Below are 19,672 nucleotides of genomic sequence, written 5' to 3'. Positions count from 1 at the left end.
ACCCAGTGGCTAAATTCAACTCCTGGTTTGCCTATAAGAGCCCCAGCCTGCAATTTTTTTTGTGCCTGCATCTTTCAGTGGAGGCTGTGGAAATGGTGTACTTGAGAGGTTTTTACAGCCAGAGTCATGTTTGCACTGATGTGGGTGGGACATTGCAGAGATAGCCAATCTAGCTGTAAATGAAACTTTGACTTCTGGAATTAAGCCACATCACCCTAAAGCACTGCATGGGCTAATTTACCCTTCTTCCAGTGAATTACCATGGCTAAGCTTCATACTGCTATATCCAGAAGGTTTCTGGGGCCTGAACTCACACATTTAAAGCTAGTTCAGATACCTCTCTATTACGCTAGAAGAGCATAGAAGATGCTTTGTCTTTTTGCTCCTGGTACGTATGATGTGCAGGTGATTAATCTGAGCACAGATCATTCTTTCCAGTGCTCCCATCACAGGGCAGCCTCATTTGTTTGTTATGTGAGTGTGAGATGATGTTGTGTGGCGTAAGAGGCCAGATGGTCTTGATGAGCCAGGAGAGCTCACACGCAGCTCCAGCACAGCTTGTCAGCCATCCATCTGCCTTTCCATGTTGCTCTCTGAGGTGTGGAAGAGCTTGTGTTAGACCCTAGTGAGAATGGCAATAAGGTGAGCAGGCACTGAAATCAGGAACCACCTCATCAGCCAGGAGCAGGTTTTGAGTGACCTGATGCTGTTGTAGGTACCATTTCTTGTCCTTCCTAGAATCATCATAGAATGGTTTGGATTGGAAGGGACACTTAAAGATCATCTAGTTGCAACCACCCTGCCGTGGTCAGGGACACCTTTCTTGTCCTTGCTACTTTACAAGCTCATCTGCATCTGCAGGCACTCGGGCAATGCTGAGACCTGTCTTTCCAGATGGGGAGGTGCAAGCAGGTTGGCCCAGAGAAACCTGGAGCACAGCCTTTGTCATGATTGAGAGAAAGACACGATTTGCTGGAATAACATGACGTGAGCACAGACTTGGGAAGTTATCTGTGGCAGGGGCCTAGGTTGTAGAACAATGTTTAGCAAGGTGATGCGCTTTGTAGTAGCAGCTGCAGGAATAAGAGTTTGAAACCCTGGATTAAAGAGCTGAGGTACTGGTAGGAAGGTCAGAGAATGTGAATTTGGTTATATTTACAAATAAAAGCTGAATGGAGAGTATTAATATCCCTATGGACTTTCCATTCTTAAAATTGCAGTTATAGAATTGTAGAATATCAGGTTGGAAGGGACTTCGAGGATCATCTGGTCCAACCTTTCTAGGCAAAAGTATGGTCTAGGCAAGATAGCCCAGCATTCTATCTGGCTGAATCTTAAAAGTGTCCAATGCTGGGAAATCCACCACTACCCTGGGGAGATTTCTTCAATGGCTGATTGTTTCCATTTCTCCTCCAAAGATTCATCAAAATATGAAATTTTGCATGACAGCTTACTACAGTCATATGTCCCATCCTTGCTGAGGATGGCATTCTTGAAACTTGCTGTGTAATGTTTTCCCAAACCCTTAGTTTTAGGGTGTAACTTCTAGCATGAAATCATGGTTCTGGTAAACTCTGCGGTAGAACTCCCATCAATTTCCAAGGGAGCAAAGCTTCAGCCCATGGAATTTTGTTTTCCCATCAACCACAGTCTTTAACATGGAATTATTATAGGAATCATCAGCATAAAATACTGTTTGATTAACTCCTTCCCCTCCATGCATTCGTATCTGTAAGTGTTACTGTGCCTATCTAAAAGGCTGAGCTTGTGTATTTGTTTGTGTGCAGCTCTTATGCACTGTATTTGCTGATTGGGTTTTATCAGATTGGTTATCTTTCTCTAATTTCACTTCTTGTAGTTTCTCGGCGTCACAGAACTATCTTCCTATTGCGAAGGCTACTTTCTAAAAAATATGATGGTCCTCATTGAAAATGAAGCTTTCAAACAGCTGTTGTATGACAAGAATGGAGAAACATCTGGTCAAAATGTACTAGAGGACTTACAGAGGACGTTGGCCACAAGGATTCAGTCAATTCATTTGTCTTCTTCAAAGGGCTCCGTTGTGTAAAGCTGAGGAAGATGGTAACCCTCTGATAAAAGACCCTGCAAGTTAAGTCTGCTGTTGCAGTTGCTTAAACCTGTTGCAGTTGCTTAAACGACTACAAAAAAGAAAATTTAAGAAATTCTACTTCGCATCCAAATAGTTCTGTTTTGGCCAAAGGTGCTGCGCTGGGGCTGTATTCCCTGTTTGGATGACAGAATACAGAAAACCAAGTTCCTCCATGGTTTTGAGCAAACTGGGTACAAGAGTTTCTGGTGAATTGCTGTTGTACTCAAATCCTGAACATAAGCCTCTTTGTGGATCTTGATGCCAACAAAAGCCAGAACTCACATCAGTGAACAGCAGAAGCCCCTGCCTTGAAGGGTAGTGCCGGGGAACACCTGAATTGACCAATTAATCATTTAAGTCAGATTTGTTCCAGTGTCACACATTTAAGAACTGTATCTATCCCGGAGTCCATTGTCTCATGCATTTGAGAAATGTAAGAACTGTTCTTGCTGTCAAGCAAAGATCAGCTGTATTAGAGAGTGGGTAAGACTGTTGCAGTCGAGGAAATATACTGGCAGATTTTTAGGGGTGGGAACTTTTTAAATTGTTCATAAAAAATGGGGTGGCCTTGTAGTTTAAAAACTATTTCTTAAGCTTAAAATTTCATTTTCAACAGAGCTGTGTTTGAGAATCTATGTAACATGTTTTGTTTTTTTAAATGGTAAAATGTACATTGTGTAAACATACATATGATCAAGTTTTGCTTGTATTCTTTCCTAGGGTGGTATAATCTTGCCTAACAGGCTATGGTTACACCAAAGAGGTACATTACCCAGACTATCTCTAATATAGTAGTTGGAGGGGGGCAGAAGAACTGCATGCTACTCGTGATTTGGGGTTAAAAACAATGACAAACTCAACAAACATGCGTTTGCATGGTAACTGTACCTGTGAAATGTTACGTTCGTGCTTTGTTTCGCCAAGACAAATGCAATGTTACTTCTTGTCAAACTTCATTTGTGAAATTAGCATATTTTTTTTATTTGGTGCGATTGGCTGTGATATGATACCCCTGGAGCTCCTTCTCGAGGTGCTGATTTCTGTTTGTTGCAGTGAAGGGATAATAACAGATCTCTACTTGAGTAATGTGTGGATATTTTGCTACTGGCCAGAGATTGTTGTCCGAGTTAGACTTTTTTAAATTATAATTAAATATGTACTATAGAATGATTCCTCACTGTATCCTGAGAATGTATAGGTTATCTACAAGTGCAGGGCTTGGGTGGGGTGGGATGGGGGTGTGATTTAAAATGTCAAAGCTTTGTTTATTTTGCAGCATATTGTTAGTAAGACAAATCTGCTATGTGCCACAACGTTCCTGATGCTCTGTCTCTGCAAGCCACAGCAAGAAGTAGGCAAAGATGTTGCCTTCTCCATGACAAAGTGACATTAATATACTTACTTTCTAGACTGCCATTCAGAAAATTTAGAAGTTTTATTTTGACAGTGAATGTTAACCTCTTTTTCTTTTGTTGAAACATCTACATCAGGTGCCCTTTCATGTTGATAGCTTTTGACATGCTCAGAAAACACAGTTTTGGCTTTTGTTATCAACACAGTAGGAAGCTGTTTTATGACTAAGGTGTAAATCCTCCTTTATGCTTGGTCTTGTACAGTTTCTGCAACAAATTACAAAATACCTAAACTGCCAATAATGTTGCAGAGACACAACATGTCAGTCAATTACACTTTTTTTTCCTGCATAGATGTTGACACAAGATGTTGTCCGGAACACTTAAGTAATGGCAAGTTCTGTGTTGCAATTGTAGAGAAGCACGAGACTGTAGTTGATGCAACAGCAACAACACACAGGGGTGCTTGTTGTTGTTTGGTGTGCCTCCTCATCCATGGAAGCCCATCCTTCCATGCTAGTGATACCTAGGTAGCAGCAGACCTCACCCCGCAGCTTCATGGTTTAAAATAGCAAAGTTTTTCAAACAATAATCGTGATCTTAAATAGGAAGGAAACACTGATAACTCCATGCTAGTCTTTCTTCTGGTGAGTTGAGAGTATCTGTGGTAATGTTCAGTAGTTTTCTTTCATCAATAAAGGGCTTAATAGGGCCTTTGGTGGCTGTATGTGGAGTGATCACTGTGTTTGGGCACTCAGAGGCAGATGTGACAGAGTGCAGCTGCCTCCAAACACACTCAGCGTCCATCTGCAGCAGAGCTGTGCCAGCCCCCTCGTGTGTCCCCATGTGCTCCTTCCTGGGCTTGTGGATCAAGATGGCTGGAAGCATGGCATCCACTGCTGCCACTTTGCTGGTGTCTGGCAAATGGTAGGAGAGGACAAACCCCAAGAAGTTGTCATCCAAAATGTTACAGGTAGGGATCGTGGCTATGGATTTATACAGGAATAACTTTTTCCCTTCAAAAACACTGGTAAATCCCAACATCATAGATGTATAGCTGAAAGAAACCTTAAAATAGGAGTCATAATTTTCAATTCTTTTTTGACCAGTGACCTCCATCAGTTTTGTCAGCAGAAGAGCCAGCCTGTGTAACCCTGGCATTCGTTTCTCCTGGAAGCAGCCAGCAAACTGTTGTGGATCCACAAACCAGAACTTGGAAAGTGATTTTAGTGTGCCTCTGCTGATGTGAGGCTGGGTGAGGTCTAACTGAGCCATGTCAGACAATGTGCAGCTTGCCAGGCTCTTAAGCATCCAGTCACAGGGATCCATGATCTTCACCACCCTCATAATCCGAAGGTTTTCCTAAGAGACTATTCAGAATTTCTTCACTGCCAATCGAGTCACTTTTCCTTCAAGCCCTGATTGACAGGAAAACCAGATGATCTTACAAGTTCTTTTTTAAGGTTATTCGGTGTATGAAAGGAATTATCTTATTTGCCTCACTAGTATAGTCTTTGCTAGTTCCTTTGCTGGTGTTTTCTAGGTCTCTGATTTTTGCTGTCAGTCCCCTCATGACTTCCCATTTTCCACATTTTCAGTACTGCAGCAGGAGCTTTATACAGTAATAAGCAAAGCAGGGTAACTGTTCTCTGTGGTTTATGTAAAGCATAACAGAAAATATATCCCCAGATATTTTCTACAAGAACATCCCATGGCTGACTTTGATCCACTCTGTCTAATAATTCCTGAGGGATTCAGTGCTGCCTTCCCAGGAGTTCCATCTTTATTTGTGCATTTGTTTACTACACCTTTCAAAGTATAACACTTTCAACTTCTCTTTATTAGATTTGTTCTGCTCTAACCGGGGCAATTTCCTCACTTCATCAAGATCAGTTGCAATTCTGATCCTGTCTTCTAGCCTATTTCATAATCTCCAAGCTTTATTATACATGGCTTCATGCATGGATTCTTCATTCCATTAATCTGGGGCTGGGGGGAAGGGCTCTGTTGTCAATTTAATCTGAAAATCAGTGTGAGTTTCAGTGGGTGTCCATGAATACCATCATCCCTGTCAGATGAGGCTCTTTTCAACAGAGCATTTTATTAGCATTTTTTTGAGACATGGTGTTATCATCTTAGAAAACAAAAAGCCTTCTGTTCCTTTAGTCTTTGTATGAGTTGCAATAATTTACAAATTTGGAGGCAAAATATTGCTTCCAGTCTTGGTGAAATGGAAAGAAATGCAACATCCTTAGAAAAAACTTGTGATTTTCTTTTTTAATCATAACTTTCCAACCTGTAATGAGTGAAGGTGCCTTTCCATTTGTCTTTTTTATACTAATCCATGCTGTAATATTTGAGGACTTGCAGACATCCTGTCCTTGCCTCATGGCAGATCTTTCCTTCTGTCACTACACGGTCCTCCCTTAGTTTCCAGAATTTCCTCACATTTCCACTTTGCCTCACATGCTGCCAGTTTCCACACTTCCCAGTTTTTTTACTCTAGAGCCCTGCCGGATGCCTTCTCAAGCCCAGAAAGGGTATCAGTGTTCTCCTGAATGGGCGATTTTCCAATAATGGGCTCAAGAGCTGGGAAGAGAAAAGGATGGGGAATGTAGGAGGGCAAAGGTTTTGGACATCACAGATGAAGCTGGTATTCTTTTCATTACAAATTTCAGCACTGTCTACTTCTTTCTCAGATTTTCCCCTGATCTGTTCCTTATGCCTGCTGTCCTCTAAACACAGCTGGTGGCCAGATGCTCTCTGTTCTGGAAAAGGGCCAGGGCTCTAATGGCTAAGATTATTTTTTCCCCAGCTAAAACTTTTACCTGCTTGACTTCAGCTCCAGAGTAGATTTGTGCAAATGTCTATTAATGACAGAGGAAACATCTTTAAAAAGGTGTGAAGGCTTAGTAGCCAGGCTCTTATTTGCACTAATGAGAGCTGCTTGCTGAATCCCCCACATGCTGCTTTTGTCACTGAGGCTTTTTCCACTGAATGTCCACAGGCTTCATACCAAATGGTGCACAAGTCCTGGATGGGCTGTAGTGTGTGGTAGGATGGGGACTTTCAGAAATTCTGGTTTTGTTTCAAAGCACAGCACCATGTGCTGCTCTTTAAAGATTAAAAGAAAAAGGGAAATCCTCAGTTTGTAATGAAATAAACTGCTCTGAGGTGCTGCAGTGAGAAAAGAAGAAAGGGCATCTCCTCTTCCCACCTGTACCTGTTTAAAATAAGAGGAGGGTTCTGTTACAGCATGCAATGCAACAAGGTCTGCAGGGACCCAGGCATGCTTCCAGAGAAATACAGGTGGTGTAAAAGTTAACATATCCACATACTCAAGGCAAGGATTAGGCCATCCCAGAAAAAAAGCCATTCTTGTCCATAGTTTAAATCCTGGGAGAAGCTGGGAACATAAAGAACTAGTCAAAGTCAGTTGCTGGTATTCAGTGTCCCTCAGGAGCTGGCTCTGTCTTAAAAATACTGCTGAAAGATGACAGCCTGAAGACTGCATTCACTAAAGTTGCCTCTGAAGTTACTGGATTTTTTTTTTTTTTGATGAATGAGAGTTACCTGAAGTCAAAGACTTCAAGTTAGTTTCTTTGACAAAGTGTCTTTCATGTGAGGCTCTGCAACTGCTTTACAGAAATGAAGGGCCTGATATTGCTTTCATCCTCTGGCCCAGCGATGTTGAAATATATAAGCATTAGAAAAGCTGCTTAGGATTTGTCCTAACATTTAATAAACTAGCTTGCAGGAAGTTAGCCTTGAAATAGCCCTGAAATAATATCTGAAACCCCATAGATGAGAATATTATTAATTTTATATGTCTACCTATAAGCACAACATTTATATCTCTAACTTGCAGTACTTCCAATCACATCTTCCACGCACTTATAGCAATTATAGCAAAATTAATGTTATGTTATTATTTAACTTATTTATTTTGAGGTAAAGCCCTTTATTTTCAATGGGTGAAAATCCAGGCTGCCTGCTCTGACCAGATTATCACATTTAATAGAATTGCACCTGACCTACCATTTGTAACTGGCCTCCAAGGGCAAAAAACAGCAAAGACAAGTCTTCAGCTGTGGCTCAATGATCCATGACTTCAACAAGACAGACCACTGCTGAAAACATGATGCATGTGGTGCCCAAAGCAGAAGGAAAATCAGGAAACCCTCAAGAGACTAATGGGAATTTGTCAGCTGCCTTCAGTCAGGCCAAGAGCTGGGGAAGCAAGCTCAGTGTGGGTAGGAGGAGGGTATTCAGTGTGGGTAGGAGGAGGGTATTCAGTTTCTTTTTGTTGCCATTTAACCTGACATTCTTTCACCTCTGTTCAAGGCTTCTTGCATGGAACAGCCACGGATAGCCTAGTGTGTGTTTATCTTGGATGCATGCAGAGGGGTTAAAATGTGGTATCTCACCTCTTCAAAGTTAGTAATCTCATTAGATGATGCTTTTTGTGCTTTGCTTGGACTGCTTGTCACTAAAACACCTAGGAGACATAGCAGCAACTTACTGAGGTAAGAGAGGTTGCACTGGCTGGATAGGTTTAATTCTACAAAAATCTTGTGGTTTGCATACTATGTTGTTTAGTTGGCTAAATCTGTCTACTTGATGTGGATGTACCAGAAGAGCAATTTTGTTTGTTTCTTTTCCTTTGGGGAGGCATTTTTCACCCTTCTGTGGGCTTACAGCTTTGTTCTTTCATCCTGTAGAGGTGATGACAATGTGAATGGGCATGCTTTGCTTAGGCATCCATGTTGGATGGCACACTAATGAAGAAGACTTAGTAAGGGAAGAGAACTAGGTACAAGAATTTGAATGTATAACTCCAAATCTTTGCCTTAGATTCCAGAGGTATAGTGTTCACTGTTTCCTAATTCGTTTGTTCTCCAACTCAGAGTTTCCATGAAATCCAAGGGGAGGGGAGGGAGGAAGAGAGGAAGCAGCCCTGTCTCTCACCACTTGCTTGACATTTCCAATCAGCCCATTTGGCTCCAGTCTCTTCAGTGCTCACACAGAGGGTTTGCTTGGTCCCATACTCAGATATGACCATGGAGCTCTAGCAATTGGTAGCTTTTACTTGTCCTCATAAATATCTCCACTGCTGCAGCTGCAAGAGTGACTTTGCCTGAACCCCTTTCCATGTGGTTAACTTTGGTCTTTCCACTTCCCATCATCTCTGCTGCTGTGTTTTCATTAAGACTTCCATTACTCAGCTTAGCCCAATGCAGTAAGAGGCAATCTTGTTTCTTACTGCCTTTCTAAAGCAAACAAAGACAGGGAAAAAAACCTCTCTGAAATACCCAATGAGAAATCATTTATGGTTTACAATAAGCCACATTAGAAAATAGAGGTGCTCAGAACCAAAAAAAAAAAACAACAAAGACTGCCACTTTAGAAAAATCCAGTGTGCTAGGAGGTCATTTTAATTAATTAAGGTCAAAGCCTCAACACCTTGTATATTCTGTCAGGGACAGATTAACATGGTTCAAAACATCTGGACTTGTTTGAGCTACAGATTCAAGAGAGTCCAGCCTTAGCCCTTCCCCTTCCCAGCAGTGGATAAGTTGACTATCCTGTAGCTTACTGTGTGAGAGGCTTTCAAACAAGCCTTTCCAAAGTCTGGTTCTCTCTGTTCTGCATAGCTTTTAAAGAGCTCACAGCACATCTGCAAGCTGAGATTTGCCCCTCAGTATGGCTGAAAGCCCCTTGTGCCCCCGTGCTGGTTGCGCCTCACTGGGGCAGAAAGTAGAAAGGAGCACAGAAAGCCTCTGGAGCCTCATCAGAGTGAAAGCTGCTTCACCAGCATCCAAGCACTCACTTGGTCAAATACTCTGCTTAACCTGCTCAAGCCTGTCTAGACTGATAGACAAATTTGGGACAGCCGGTTCAATGCCTTGGAAACTGATTTTTGCCTTGCAATTTTTGAGCCAATGACTAATTATGCCATTTGGGGACATGGTAAAATCTGCAGTCTCACTTGGTTTGTGATTCTAACAATTGAAGAATACAAGGACTATAGGAAAGTATTTCAGAGCTTTTTGACTTGACCTCATGTTCCTGGCTAAATTCCAGTTAGTACTAGAAAAATTTGACCTATTTAAGTCCCATCAGTGCATTTCTACCAGTGTGTTGCTTCCTGTCCATATTTCTCTTGAGCATTGCAGCTGTTGTACAGCCATATGTGCCGTACCAGTGGGGAACAGAGGTGCCTGAGCATTATGCATACAATAAATAAGTAAATCCCACTTTGCAAGCTAGGACATTCCTTCTACTGATCTCTCCGGCATTATGTGGAAGGTTGAATAATGCATCTCTGCTGTTTAGAGCTCCAGGATATGGTCAATGCTCTTTTTCTCCACTCCTCGGTCTGCCAACTGTCACAGAGAAAAGGGATCTGGATCCTACATTTTTTGAAGAGCAGCAGAGAAAAACCCAGAGGAAATACCACATTCTCTCAGCACTCCCTTCCCCCTCCCCCCAGTAACAGGTGGGCTACTAGAGTGTCCTTCAGCCCTGCTCCTTTGGAAGCTTGTTGTAATGTCATTTGTGCATTAGTTATCCTCAGAGCAGGCTTTTGATTAGGTTAAAGTCTGGAAAGTATCTTAAGTCATTCATGACAGAAGTGAGATGGTAAACTAATTTCATTCTAACGAGCTATGCTGTGAATTTTCTGCTTCTTTGAGATTTTTTTGGTGTTGTGTTGTTTGGTTGGGGGTTGTGTGTTGGTTTTGGGCTTTTTTTAACTTGAGAAGAAACGACTATGTATATGCAATGCTTTGGGTTTTCTGTCTATAGTTATCTTTGTGTGTATGTTCAAGAGAGAGAGATGGACAGTAAATAGATCTACAGGATATGTTATGAGGCGTGAAATCATGTTTGTAATAAGATTTCTTGTTAATGGCAGTCAGCCTTCCTTGATGCTAAGCATTAATGCAATATCCATTAGTGCAGCTAAACCTCCCTCTGCTCCACTTTCCCAAATGTGTTTCACTTTGTACCTAGTTTAGCATTTATAAATATTTGATATAGGGTTCAAGAAGTAATTTACATGTTAAGAATATATGAATGTTTGAGGAAAAATACAAGTTAAGATTCTACTATAACAAAAATTTGCAAACCAAACATGAAAGCATGATGAAATCTGCCCCATTAAAATTGCTGGAAGCCTTTTCATTGATTTTTTTAGTCTGTGGATTAGGTCTGTTTTCCATCTCTCTTTCATACTCTGTCACCTTTGAAGTCTTTGCGTGTCTCGCACTTTCTAAGCCAAATGCATATCTGTAATTAGAAAGTACAGTCCTGATCTTTAGATGGAGAATTGATTCACTTCTGAAGGGCTGGGTTTGTGCCTTTATGTTTAGAATGGAAAGCAGCAGCTAAATGGGGAAATCCCAGCATGAGCATCCTGAAAAGACAGAAGAGCTAACACTGTGAGTGGGGCAATTCTTTACTTCCTTTCTCCCTCTTCACATCCCCTCCCACCTGTCCCTGAGATGTCTTTGAACTTAAAGCTAGGAAAGAGAAGTAAAAACAAGAGGAAAGGATGTGGTAAAAATAAGATGGTTTCTACAACAGTACAGAACCATGGAGCTGATCTTGATTTTTTGCTGGTTTTAGGCAGACTCCTAATTTGTGTAATCTAAATGCAGGAATGGTTATGATTGTTTTGCATTTGTTATGGTTGTTATGAATTTGGGTTTGGGTTTTTGTTTGCTGCCATCTATTGTTGGGGTTTTATGGGAAGGTTTCATTTCCCTTTTTATTGAGAAGCAAATGAAAGATCACATAACCCGAGAGTAATCATCAACAAACATAGAGATACTGTCCTCCATCCCACAGCTGTAGCTTAAATACTGGTTTGTGGCTTCACAGGCATGTTTGAGGTCGTCTATAATTAACACAGGTGAAACTTTCTTCCCTTTTGCTTATCCATTTATGATGGGTAAATATAAAATAACAGAGTATGAACAGCAGGATGGCAGATGTTTTTCAGTAGAGAAAGATTATAGCTAAGAAACACAAATGTTTCTGGAACCAAATATTTTTCCTCAAAAAGACAGGCATCTGTATAGCTCATTCAAAGGTGTCAGTCTCTTGACTCTGTTACATGCTTTTGACAATTGCCTGTTATGTGCTGTTAATGTTTCAGAGCAAGCCCTTCCACTGAAGGCACTAAATGAGCGCACTCAGAAGGGAATGTATTAAAAATAGAGGAGCTCAGCCATAATTTGAGGTGGCAGCTTTTGTCCACTGTGTCCAAAACTTGAACATTATTTTAATAGGTGTGTTTGTATTTAATTTCATTTGATTTTTTTTAAATTGCTGCAGCACTCTCACATTTTGTCCAAGTGCACCTAGGTTATCTTAGACCCCACTCTGTCTGATGCTGATCCTTTTAAAATCTCCAGTGAGATTACGATTCATTTGTCATTGCTAGATGTCATTTTTTTTAAGGCTGTACAAAGGGACGGCAGCATGTGAAACCAGCAAGTTGGTTTTTTTATTATTGTATTACTCTGAAAAAGAGAAAAACTAACCAGATCTTTGTTTCTTGTGTGAAATACTCACCTTAGCTTGAGAGGACATGTGCAAAGCCTCTGCTCTGAATGCCTCGATATAATCAAGTTACAAAATGGAGGAAAATGGTATTAGAGAAAGATTTTTGAGAAACGTAACTCCAGTGGAGCAGAATATGCACTTGTTAAAGTCTGTTGCTCTCTCTCTCTCATGAAGTCAGTGGGAATCTGTAATGGGAGTTACTGCAAGGCTGTATGGCTTTTTAATGCACGAGCAGATGTAATTTCCCATTTAGTCATCTGCACAGTTGCAGTTGGTACACCAGAAGGGCTGAAGGCCAAATCCTGCTGTCATTGCACACAGCCCCTCTGCTTCAGCAGGGATCATAAACATGTACTTATGTTACTTGAGGTTTTTGCTGAAGAGAAATGGGAGAGGATAGGCTTTCCTTCTGCCCGTTGATCACAGGCTTTGCGTTTCCAATGACTTTATTAGAAGCATCATATATTTACATGCTGCAGAATGAGGCCTGTGTGGGGTGGGAAAGATTTTTATGAATTTAGACCTGCCTAAGAAAACATCAACCATTCTAATTTTAGACAAGTTGCATTCCATATCCATCTGTTTAGTGGATCAGTCTGATGTTTGCTGTTTAGTAAATTGCATTGAGGCCTTTTTTAAAATTTCTTTGAGGGCCTTGCCTGTCATCAGCTAGTGTAAAATAGTGCCAAGGACTTACAGATATACCCTTAGGGCCAAACTGTGCTAGCTCCACATACCACAGTCCCATCAAAACCAGGGAAAGCTGGACTGGGCACAGAAATTGCAACCCCCTGATGTCCAGTTACATGTCCTGCCTCATTTCACAGAGATTGATGACTTCCTGGAAAAAAAAAACAAAAACACATGGTGCCACTTCACCTCAGTTTAAAATGTATTGGAGTCAAGGAAATTATATTAGACATGACTGTAGTCTACCAAATCCAGTCCTGTACATAGGCAGAACTCCAAGGGAAAGCAATGGGAGTTTCCATTATGGAGTTTGCAGAACAAAGCCTACATAATGAACTGTGACAAAATGTCAACTTTGTGTAAACTCTCCTGGTGGGTCTGTATAAAGGTTTTTTAAGAAATCTTCATTGTAACACACCAGAGAATAATAAACTTGCACCTTGATAGAATAGCTTTATTTGTATATATTCTATGTAAATTTTAAACCAGAGGATACATGTCATTCCTTGTACATATCCGATTAGAATGATGGCAGTGCTATGCCCTGCTGTTTAGGAGATCCATGTTCTCCAGTCTTGGATTTCCAACTGTAAAGGCTGCAGGAGACTGCTTGAGACCAGCCAAAACATTGGATGGATAGATGCTCACCACCCACTGCTTGGAAACGAAGGAGCAGGATTTGGAACAGATGTTGGCTATGGAGAAGATTGCTTGCCTCTGCTCCTGGCTAAAGGACAAGTGCCTCCTTCGCTGTCATCTCCAACAGAAGTGATGTATGGTCAAAGAGTGTGGAGGATCTTCAGGGGCCTCTTTGGAGCTGTCTTTCCTAGTGATCTGAGTTTATAACGAGCCCACACTTTGGGTGTCACATGGGAAGGTTCCTGAAGAAGCAGTGTGTACATACATCTACCTATCTGTCTGTCTGTTATCTAATATTCCAGTGTTTCTGTATTGAATGGTTTCAGTAACCTGTAAACAAGTGATTGCTCCTGTTGTGTTACTGCTTTGAAATTCTTTGCATGCACTCTGGCATATAATTCTTTAAGAAAAGAAATTATACATATTATATATATATTGTAGCTTGCAAAATATTCATGTTGAAGAGCCATGTTTTGTGCAAATTGTACATTTATGTTGTGAGCAATATTGCAATACAAACTTTTATTAGTTGTTGATAGTAAATTTGTCACCTTATTTTTGAGCATATGTATGTATCCCAAGCTTTCAAACTCAGGCATTAGATCAACTACTGAAGGAGACTTTTTCTGTGCAGTAGAAACAGCACAGGCTTTCAGTAAATAGGCAGGTGTGCAAGTCCCATTCTGTTCAATGCAAGTTGCAAGGCTGATTCTTCATGCAGTTTGTCAGGCCAATACTTCTCTTTTGCCAGTGCTGGAATTCGTGTTTGGTATGAGGACGGTGTTGCGCTCATCTGTAACAGAACTAAAACCCCAACCTTGCAAAAAGCAAAGTGCTTAACTCCTACTGCCCTCTGTCTCCGCAGGTGCTTCAATATAAATACAACGAGGACTTAAGGAACTTACAATTTCCTGCCGGATAGCCAATTGTTATGTTTTCAAATGTTCATGCTACATAGTTTTCAATTTAGGGGCTAGATAAAAGTGTAATACCAGTATGGCTTTAGAAAAGCTACAGTGTTTGGAGCTTGACCTTGAAACTTTTACCTGATTTCTGAACATCATTGGTGGCTTTGTTTGCTCAATGTTTACCTCTGAGAAATGTATGCTATTGATTTAAATGTTTAATATATTGACTGCCTTTTTTTGTATATTTGTTATCATAAAGGTTTGGTTTAAATGCTAACAATTGTGGTCTATTTTCAGACTTGAAATACTTACAGTTCTGTATTTGGAAGGCAAAGTTATTAATGAATATAGCAATTTGGTATTTTATTCCTATTTTATACAGCTGCCCCCATAGGTTATTATCAGATGGCAATGAATATTGCTGAACAGCAGGTGGAACTCCTTTGAGCGTGTTTATGAGCCATCTCTGTTCAATAAAAATTCCATTGTTTTCTAGCCTAGGAAATGGCTGCTGTGAGTGTTTTTGTTGTTTCTTCTCCTCCTCAGGTGTTTCTCAATGTACTTCAGACAGCAGCAGGACTGGGCTTCTCCCAAGAACCATCTCCCAGAAACCACATGTTTGGGATTTTACATCTGGAAGTTCTGGTGCTGTTTTCCCCCATACACTGCTGTCAATGTGCTTACTGTGCATGAGAAGAAGTGATATGGGGTTGGTTCCCAAAAACCTTTCTCCAAGCACTGATCTGCCAAAAAATAGGCACATAAGACCTGGGGATGGAGCTCCATGGTGCTTAAAATTGAGCATTTGCAGATCCATCATAGCCAGATAGTTTGGATGCATGAAGATCTGAAAGGCTGGAAGCTTGCTTCATTACACAACATTGCTGCAAGTGCATACAGTTAAGGTTGAAAGTGGGTATCTCAAAGAGAAGTCAGATATAAATAGAGGGACTTGATTAAATTTGGCATGAGTGTAAAAGTAAGGTTTGAAAAAATATTTTTGTTTTACCGTTTTTTTTTTTTTTACTTTTTTACTTTTTAAATGAATTTACAATATTTTCTCTCTTTTATGCTTTAGTGGATTTGAAGTCAAGTTCTTTCTTCATAATGTACCAGATTATTAAGGAACAGGTTGGTTCAGGAGGCAAAAGATGGCAATATCCTTTCATGTCTTACATGTTGTGGGAATGAGACACCACTCACACCAGACTGGGTGACTGCCCAGACCAGGATTGTGGCTCTGTCAGGTGCTTTTGGGCTCTGCAAGCTCAGCTGTCAAGGAGCAGAGTTTTAAAGGCAGCTCATAGGGAACTCCACAGTTGTCAAAATTTTGTAAGAGATGTATCCCTTGCCTGCCTCCCCAGTATCTGGGAAAAATCAAAGCAAGCTTCACAGGTAGCAATGTGGAATGACTCGTCTCCTTTCCCAACCACTGACGCTGAGACAATTTAAAATCATTGTTTGTGGGCATCTGAGTTAACTAACTCTCCACTGAGAAAAATAGTGCAGTTCAGCTATAATTAACACCATTCTTCTGGGTTCTCTATAAACTCATCCATGTTTTTGCTACCTTCAGTTCACATTTGTGTTTTTGAGGTTTTCTGGACAGACATGTAGAGCCTGAAGGCTATGGCACATGTTCACTGGGCTAATTAGGGTTTAGGACAGCCTTGCCCACTGCTGTGTTTTCTCCTCCACAGGGCAGAAATGGGCAGCAACGTCTAAACCACCCCTTTGGCATACTAGAGCTCACCTAGAGGAGCCTCAGGTTTTGTCAAACACTGTCAGAAGTGCGTGATGTAGATCTGCTGCCGGAATGTAGATCTGCTGCTGCTTGATGTAGATCTGCTGAGTAGCAGAGGTATGTGTGTAACGTAAAAAAGATTGTTGTATGTCTCAGTTTGACTACTTAGAAGTAACATTTAAACCATTCCAAAATAGTATTTTTTTCCTGAATCTGTGTAATGGCTTATACAGACTTATTTGTAGGTGGGTAGAGGTATCAGCTAAGTTTTTCTGTGTAGACAGAGCTTTATATTTTAATGACCATGAGTCTTTCAATGAAAGCGTTGTTCCAGAGTAGGCCTGTGGGCTGGCTATCTCTAAGCTTTGCTATGAAGATGTAAGAGTGCAAGGTGAAGGATGTCTGAGAACCTGGGCACATATCCTTGCAGGCTGCCATACCCAGCATGACCCTACAGCCTGGCTACCTTCCTAGAGCTTATCAGCCCCTCTGCTCTACGAGCCAGTGTCTTTTGTAAGCACTAATCTCCTCCTGGAATAAGGAACGTTTGAAGCAACCAGCACTGAGCAATACACTCAGACATGGAGGAAATAAAGATGTGCCGCCATTGAGACAAATCCAGGCCCTAATTCCCCCATAGCTCCCATGGTGCTGGAGAGGGGAGAGTCTCAGGGGTTTTGAGGTGTCCATCTGCCCTCAGAGGCACAGTGTAGCCCTGCATGAGCTGCTTCTCCCGGTGCTCAACCAAGTGTAGGCTGACACTGTGAACCCCTGGTTGGCAAAGCTTGGAGCTGGAGGGTATAGGGATGTCTGGGGAATGCACACAGACCCCACTTCCCATCTGATGTGAGAACGAGGTTATGGGGCAGAACTCACATCACTTGGCTGAGTTCCAGCACGTGGAGCACTGCTACTTGTGGGGTTTTTTTTCCTATACCCATATATTTACTGACTTTCCTTTACTAGTAAATCCTCAGGCACTTTATATTGTTCTGTGCTTCTTTTCAACTTCATTTTCTCTTTGTAAGCTGGCCAAGAATGGCTTGCTAGATCTTTGTCTGTGTTCTACCTTCATGTGCATCTTAGTTCTTTGTCTCCCACACACTTCTTTTCCTTTTGACTCTCTGCTCCTGGGCCCTGGTAGACCAATGCATTTAAAGTTATTTTTCTTTATTGGCTGTATGTAGTAAATGCAGCTATTCTCCATATCCAGCCATCTTTTCTCCAGCTTGCTGAGAGGGCACTGACAATATTTCTTTCCCTTCCTACACTATCTGACAGCAGTCATTGCAGGGATGGTGGGATCCTCTCTCTCAAGCTCTTAGCACACATTCTAGGGAAGCAGCTGCTCTATAAGCACACCTCTCTGTCCTGATAATACATTTACTGTATCCCAATTTTTACTGTATCCCAAGAAGGTTTTAATGTTTTTCGCATGTATCTGGTTCACACTGAGATCACACTTATTACTAGACATAGCTAAAAGATAAGTGACAGACCTATTTTATTCCATATTAAGCAAAGAGCACTAAAAGTAATAAGATAGATCTGGGAGAATAAGCTTTAGTGAAAAGGTGTTTTATCTTTCAAAGTGAGGAGGTTTGTGCTCTCCCAGAGAACTCCTTAAGGAGATCATGGATGAAAGAAAACCAAAGCAGCCTTGTTTTAACTACCTGAAAACTTAACTTTCTGCCTAGCTATGAGTTCGAGAGTTCTTCCCTCCAGGCTATGTTGCTGTGTGCAAACAGGGTATGCCATCTCCCTTGACAAGATGCTGCCCTACTGAGATCTGATATTTCTTTGGTTTCCTCCCACTATTCATTCTCTGTGTTTCACAGAAACGTCCAGGGAATGCAAATAGAAAATCAAAAGGTAACCTTGAGGACTTAGATGTCTGCCACTGGTGTTTCAAAGTCACTCTTAAGTACTCCTTTCTTTCTTTCATAAGTTAGAGGATTTCTTGATTATGTGACTTTGAGTTTAGCTGTTTAGCATCTCTGGAACTGCAACACTGGTATTTTACAGCTCATTTGAGAAAACAGAAAAAAAATTGAGTGAGATGCCATACTAGTCTATTGGTCACTTTCCCCTTTTCTCATCTGAAGAGGTCAGCTGAACCACAGCGATAAACTTACAGCATAACTTCTGTCAAAACACATAAAATTCCCTTTGTTTTCTTGTTTACAGCCTGTATGATTTGCAGTATGAATCTTTTCATGGCCTTGCAGTACCTTCCAGGTGTCACTCTAGAAATGTTTACGGTGTCTGTGACAGTTTTGTGATGCAAGGTATATCAAGGTCTCTGCAAAGCCTGGGGAGCTCTTCAGGTTTTCCAATAGTTGTTGGAGAGCCTGCTGGAACCAGCTGCTTCAACATCACTCCTTTGTCAACCAGCTCTCTTCTGTCTTCTATCCTGACTTAATGTGAAGAGGAATACTCTAGGTGCTCTCTGGGCACCTCCACATGTCCCCTAAAAAAGAAGCTGGACCCTCCCTTTGGAGGAGCTACTGACTTTTCCCACTGATCCCCTTTTATTTACCTGGTAAATCCACTCCAGAACAAAAGTTTGCTCTGCTTAGCTAGGAAATTTAAATCCAGCTGAACCTTTCTGAATGTTTATGACAACACCTTGAACAAGATGATTCAGGCACATGCTTCCTCCTGATGAGAACTATCCAGCACTTGCATCCTCAGGTAAATAGCAGTAGGTCAGGATGGGTCAAATATAAATCCAGAAAGAGGGACAAGGTTTAGTGCTTTTCCTTTCAGACCAGCAGAAGTTTCTGATACCAGAATCAGTGACTAAACTGAAACAATGACAAATGCTACTGTCAAGTCTTGACTTACTTTGCAGATATTCAATGGGATAAAAAGAAACTCAGCTCTCCTAATCGGAGGATAAGAATCAGGTCTAAGAGATTCAAGCCCTCCTGTGTCTGATCTCTGATCTGGGCCAGGGGAGTGGAAATTAATCCTTTTAGGTTTTAGAAGATCACTTTTAGGAAAGGCCTAGGGCCAGTCCAGAACAGGCTGTGTCATTAAAATATTTTATGACAATTCTTCTGGTCAAAGACCTTTATATTTCCACTGGATCTGAGCTTGGTCCTCACACCCTTCCCAGGACAGCCATTTGAGTCCTTGTCTCCTGTTGCAGATACATTTGTTCATGGACATTTCTTCAACCTAGCAGAGGTTCAGAGACTTCTGTCACCTATACAGCCTCATTCCTGATTAGGACAGATCTTTGGGCTTGTCCCAAAATTCCTCCAATGATTGTGTAACAATTCCATTCAAATTAAGAAATTAACATCTGCTTTATTTGCTAATCTTCACACCTCTGTGGCTGAGTCATCTTTGGACACTAAATATGAAGAAGGCCATTTTTTATTGGTGTGTTATGACCTATGGGCCATCCAATTCCTTGGTGTGAGCAGGCTGGAGTGCACTAGATCTCGGGTACTATCTCAGGTGTCTGCAGGGAGCTTCCTGCCTGAGGCACCACTCTTTCAGCTGCATGTCTGTGATTGCCAAGGCACCACGGAACACTAATTTATTTAATAGAATGGTCTTTCTTTTAAGAAGACCCAGCTGCGCATCCCCAGCACGTAAGATGAAGAGAAGTATCAGGATTGCCCAGCATTTATGGACTGGGTCTCAA

The 19,672-nt window shown here is 41.3% G+C and overlaps 1 protein-coding gene across 6 annotated transcripts in view; it reads left to right on the top strand.

Annotated features, from left to right (window-relative positions):
- ABTB3 (ankyrin repeat and BTB domain containing 3) overlaps window positions 1-16,120 on the top strand; it is a 183,611-nt gene extending 167,491 nt beyond the window's left edge. For 4 of the 6 annotated variants that reach the window (XM_051784572.1, XM_051784568.1, XM_051784569.1 and 1 more), the window contains one exon: window positions 1,859-3,319. In XM_051784572.1, coding sequence (XP_051640532.1) covers window positions 1,859-2,068 — 210 coding nt within the window. In that variant the 3' untranslated portion in view covers window positions 2,069-3,319. Of the gene's footprint in view, window positions 1-1,858; window positions 3,320-14,816; window positions 15,723-15,970 lie in introns of those variants that run through there. The other 2 variants (XM_051784570.1, XM_051784567.1) reach the window with 2 other exon arrangements.
- Window positions 16,121-19,672: the final 3,552 nt, after the last annotated feature.

The sequence above is a fragment of the Manacus candei genome, unplaced genomic scaffold (assembly GCF_025592945.1).
Source record: "Manacus candei isolate 608988 ecotype Guabito, Panama unplaced genomic scaffold, ASM2559294v1 h1tg000018l, whole genome shotgun sequence".
Taxonomy (NCBI): Eukaryota; Metazoa; Chordata; class Aves; order Passeriformes; family Pipridae; genus Manacus; species Manacus candei.
This window is presented reverse-complemented; position numbering and strand designations above follow the sequence as displayed.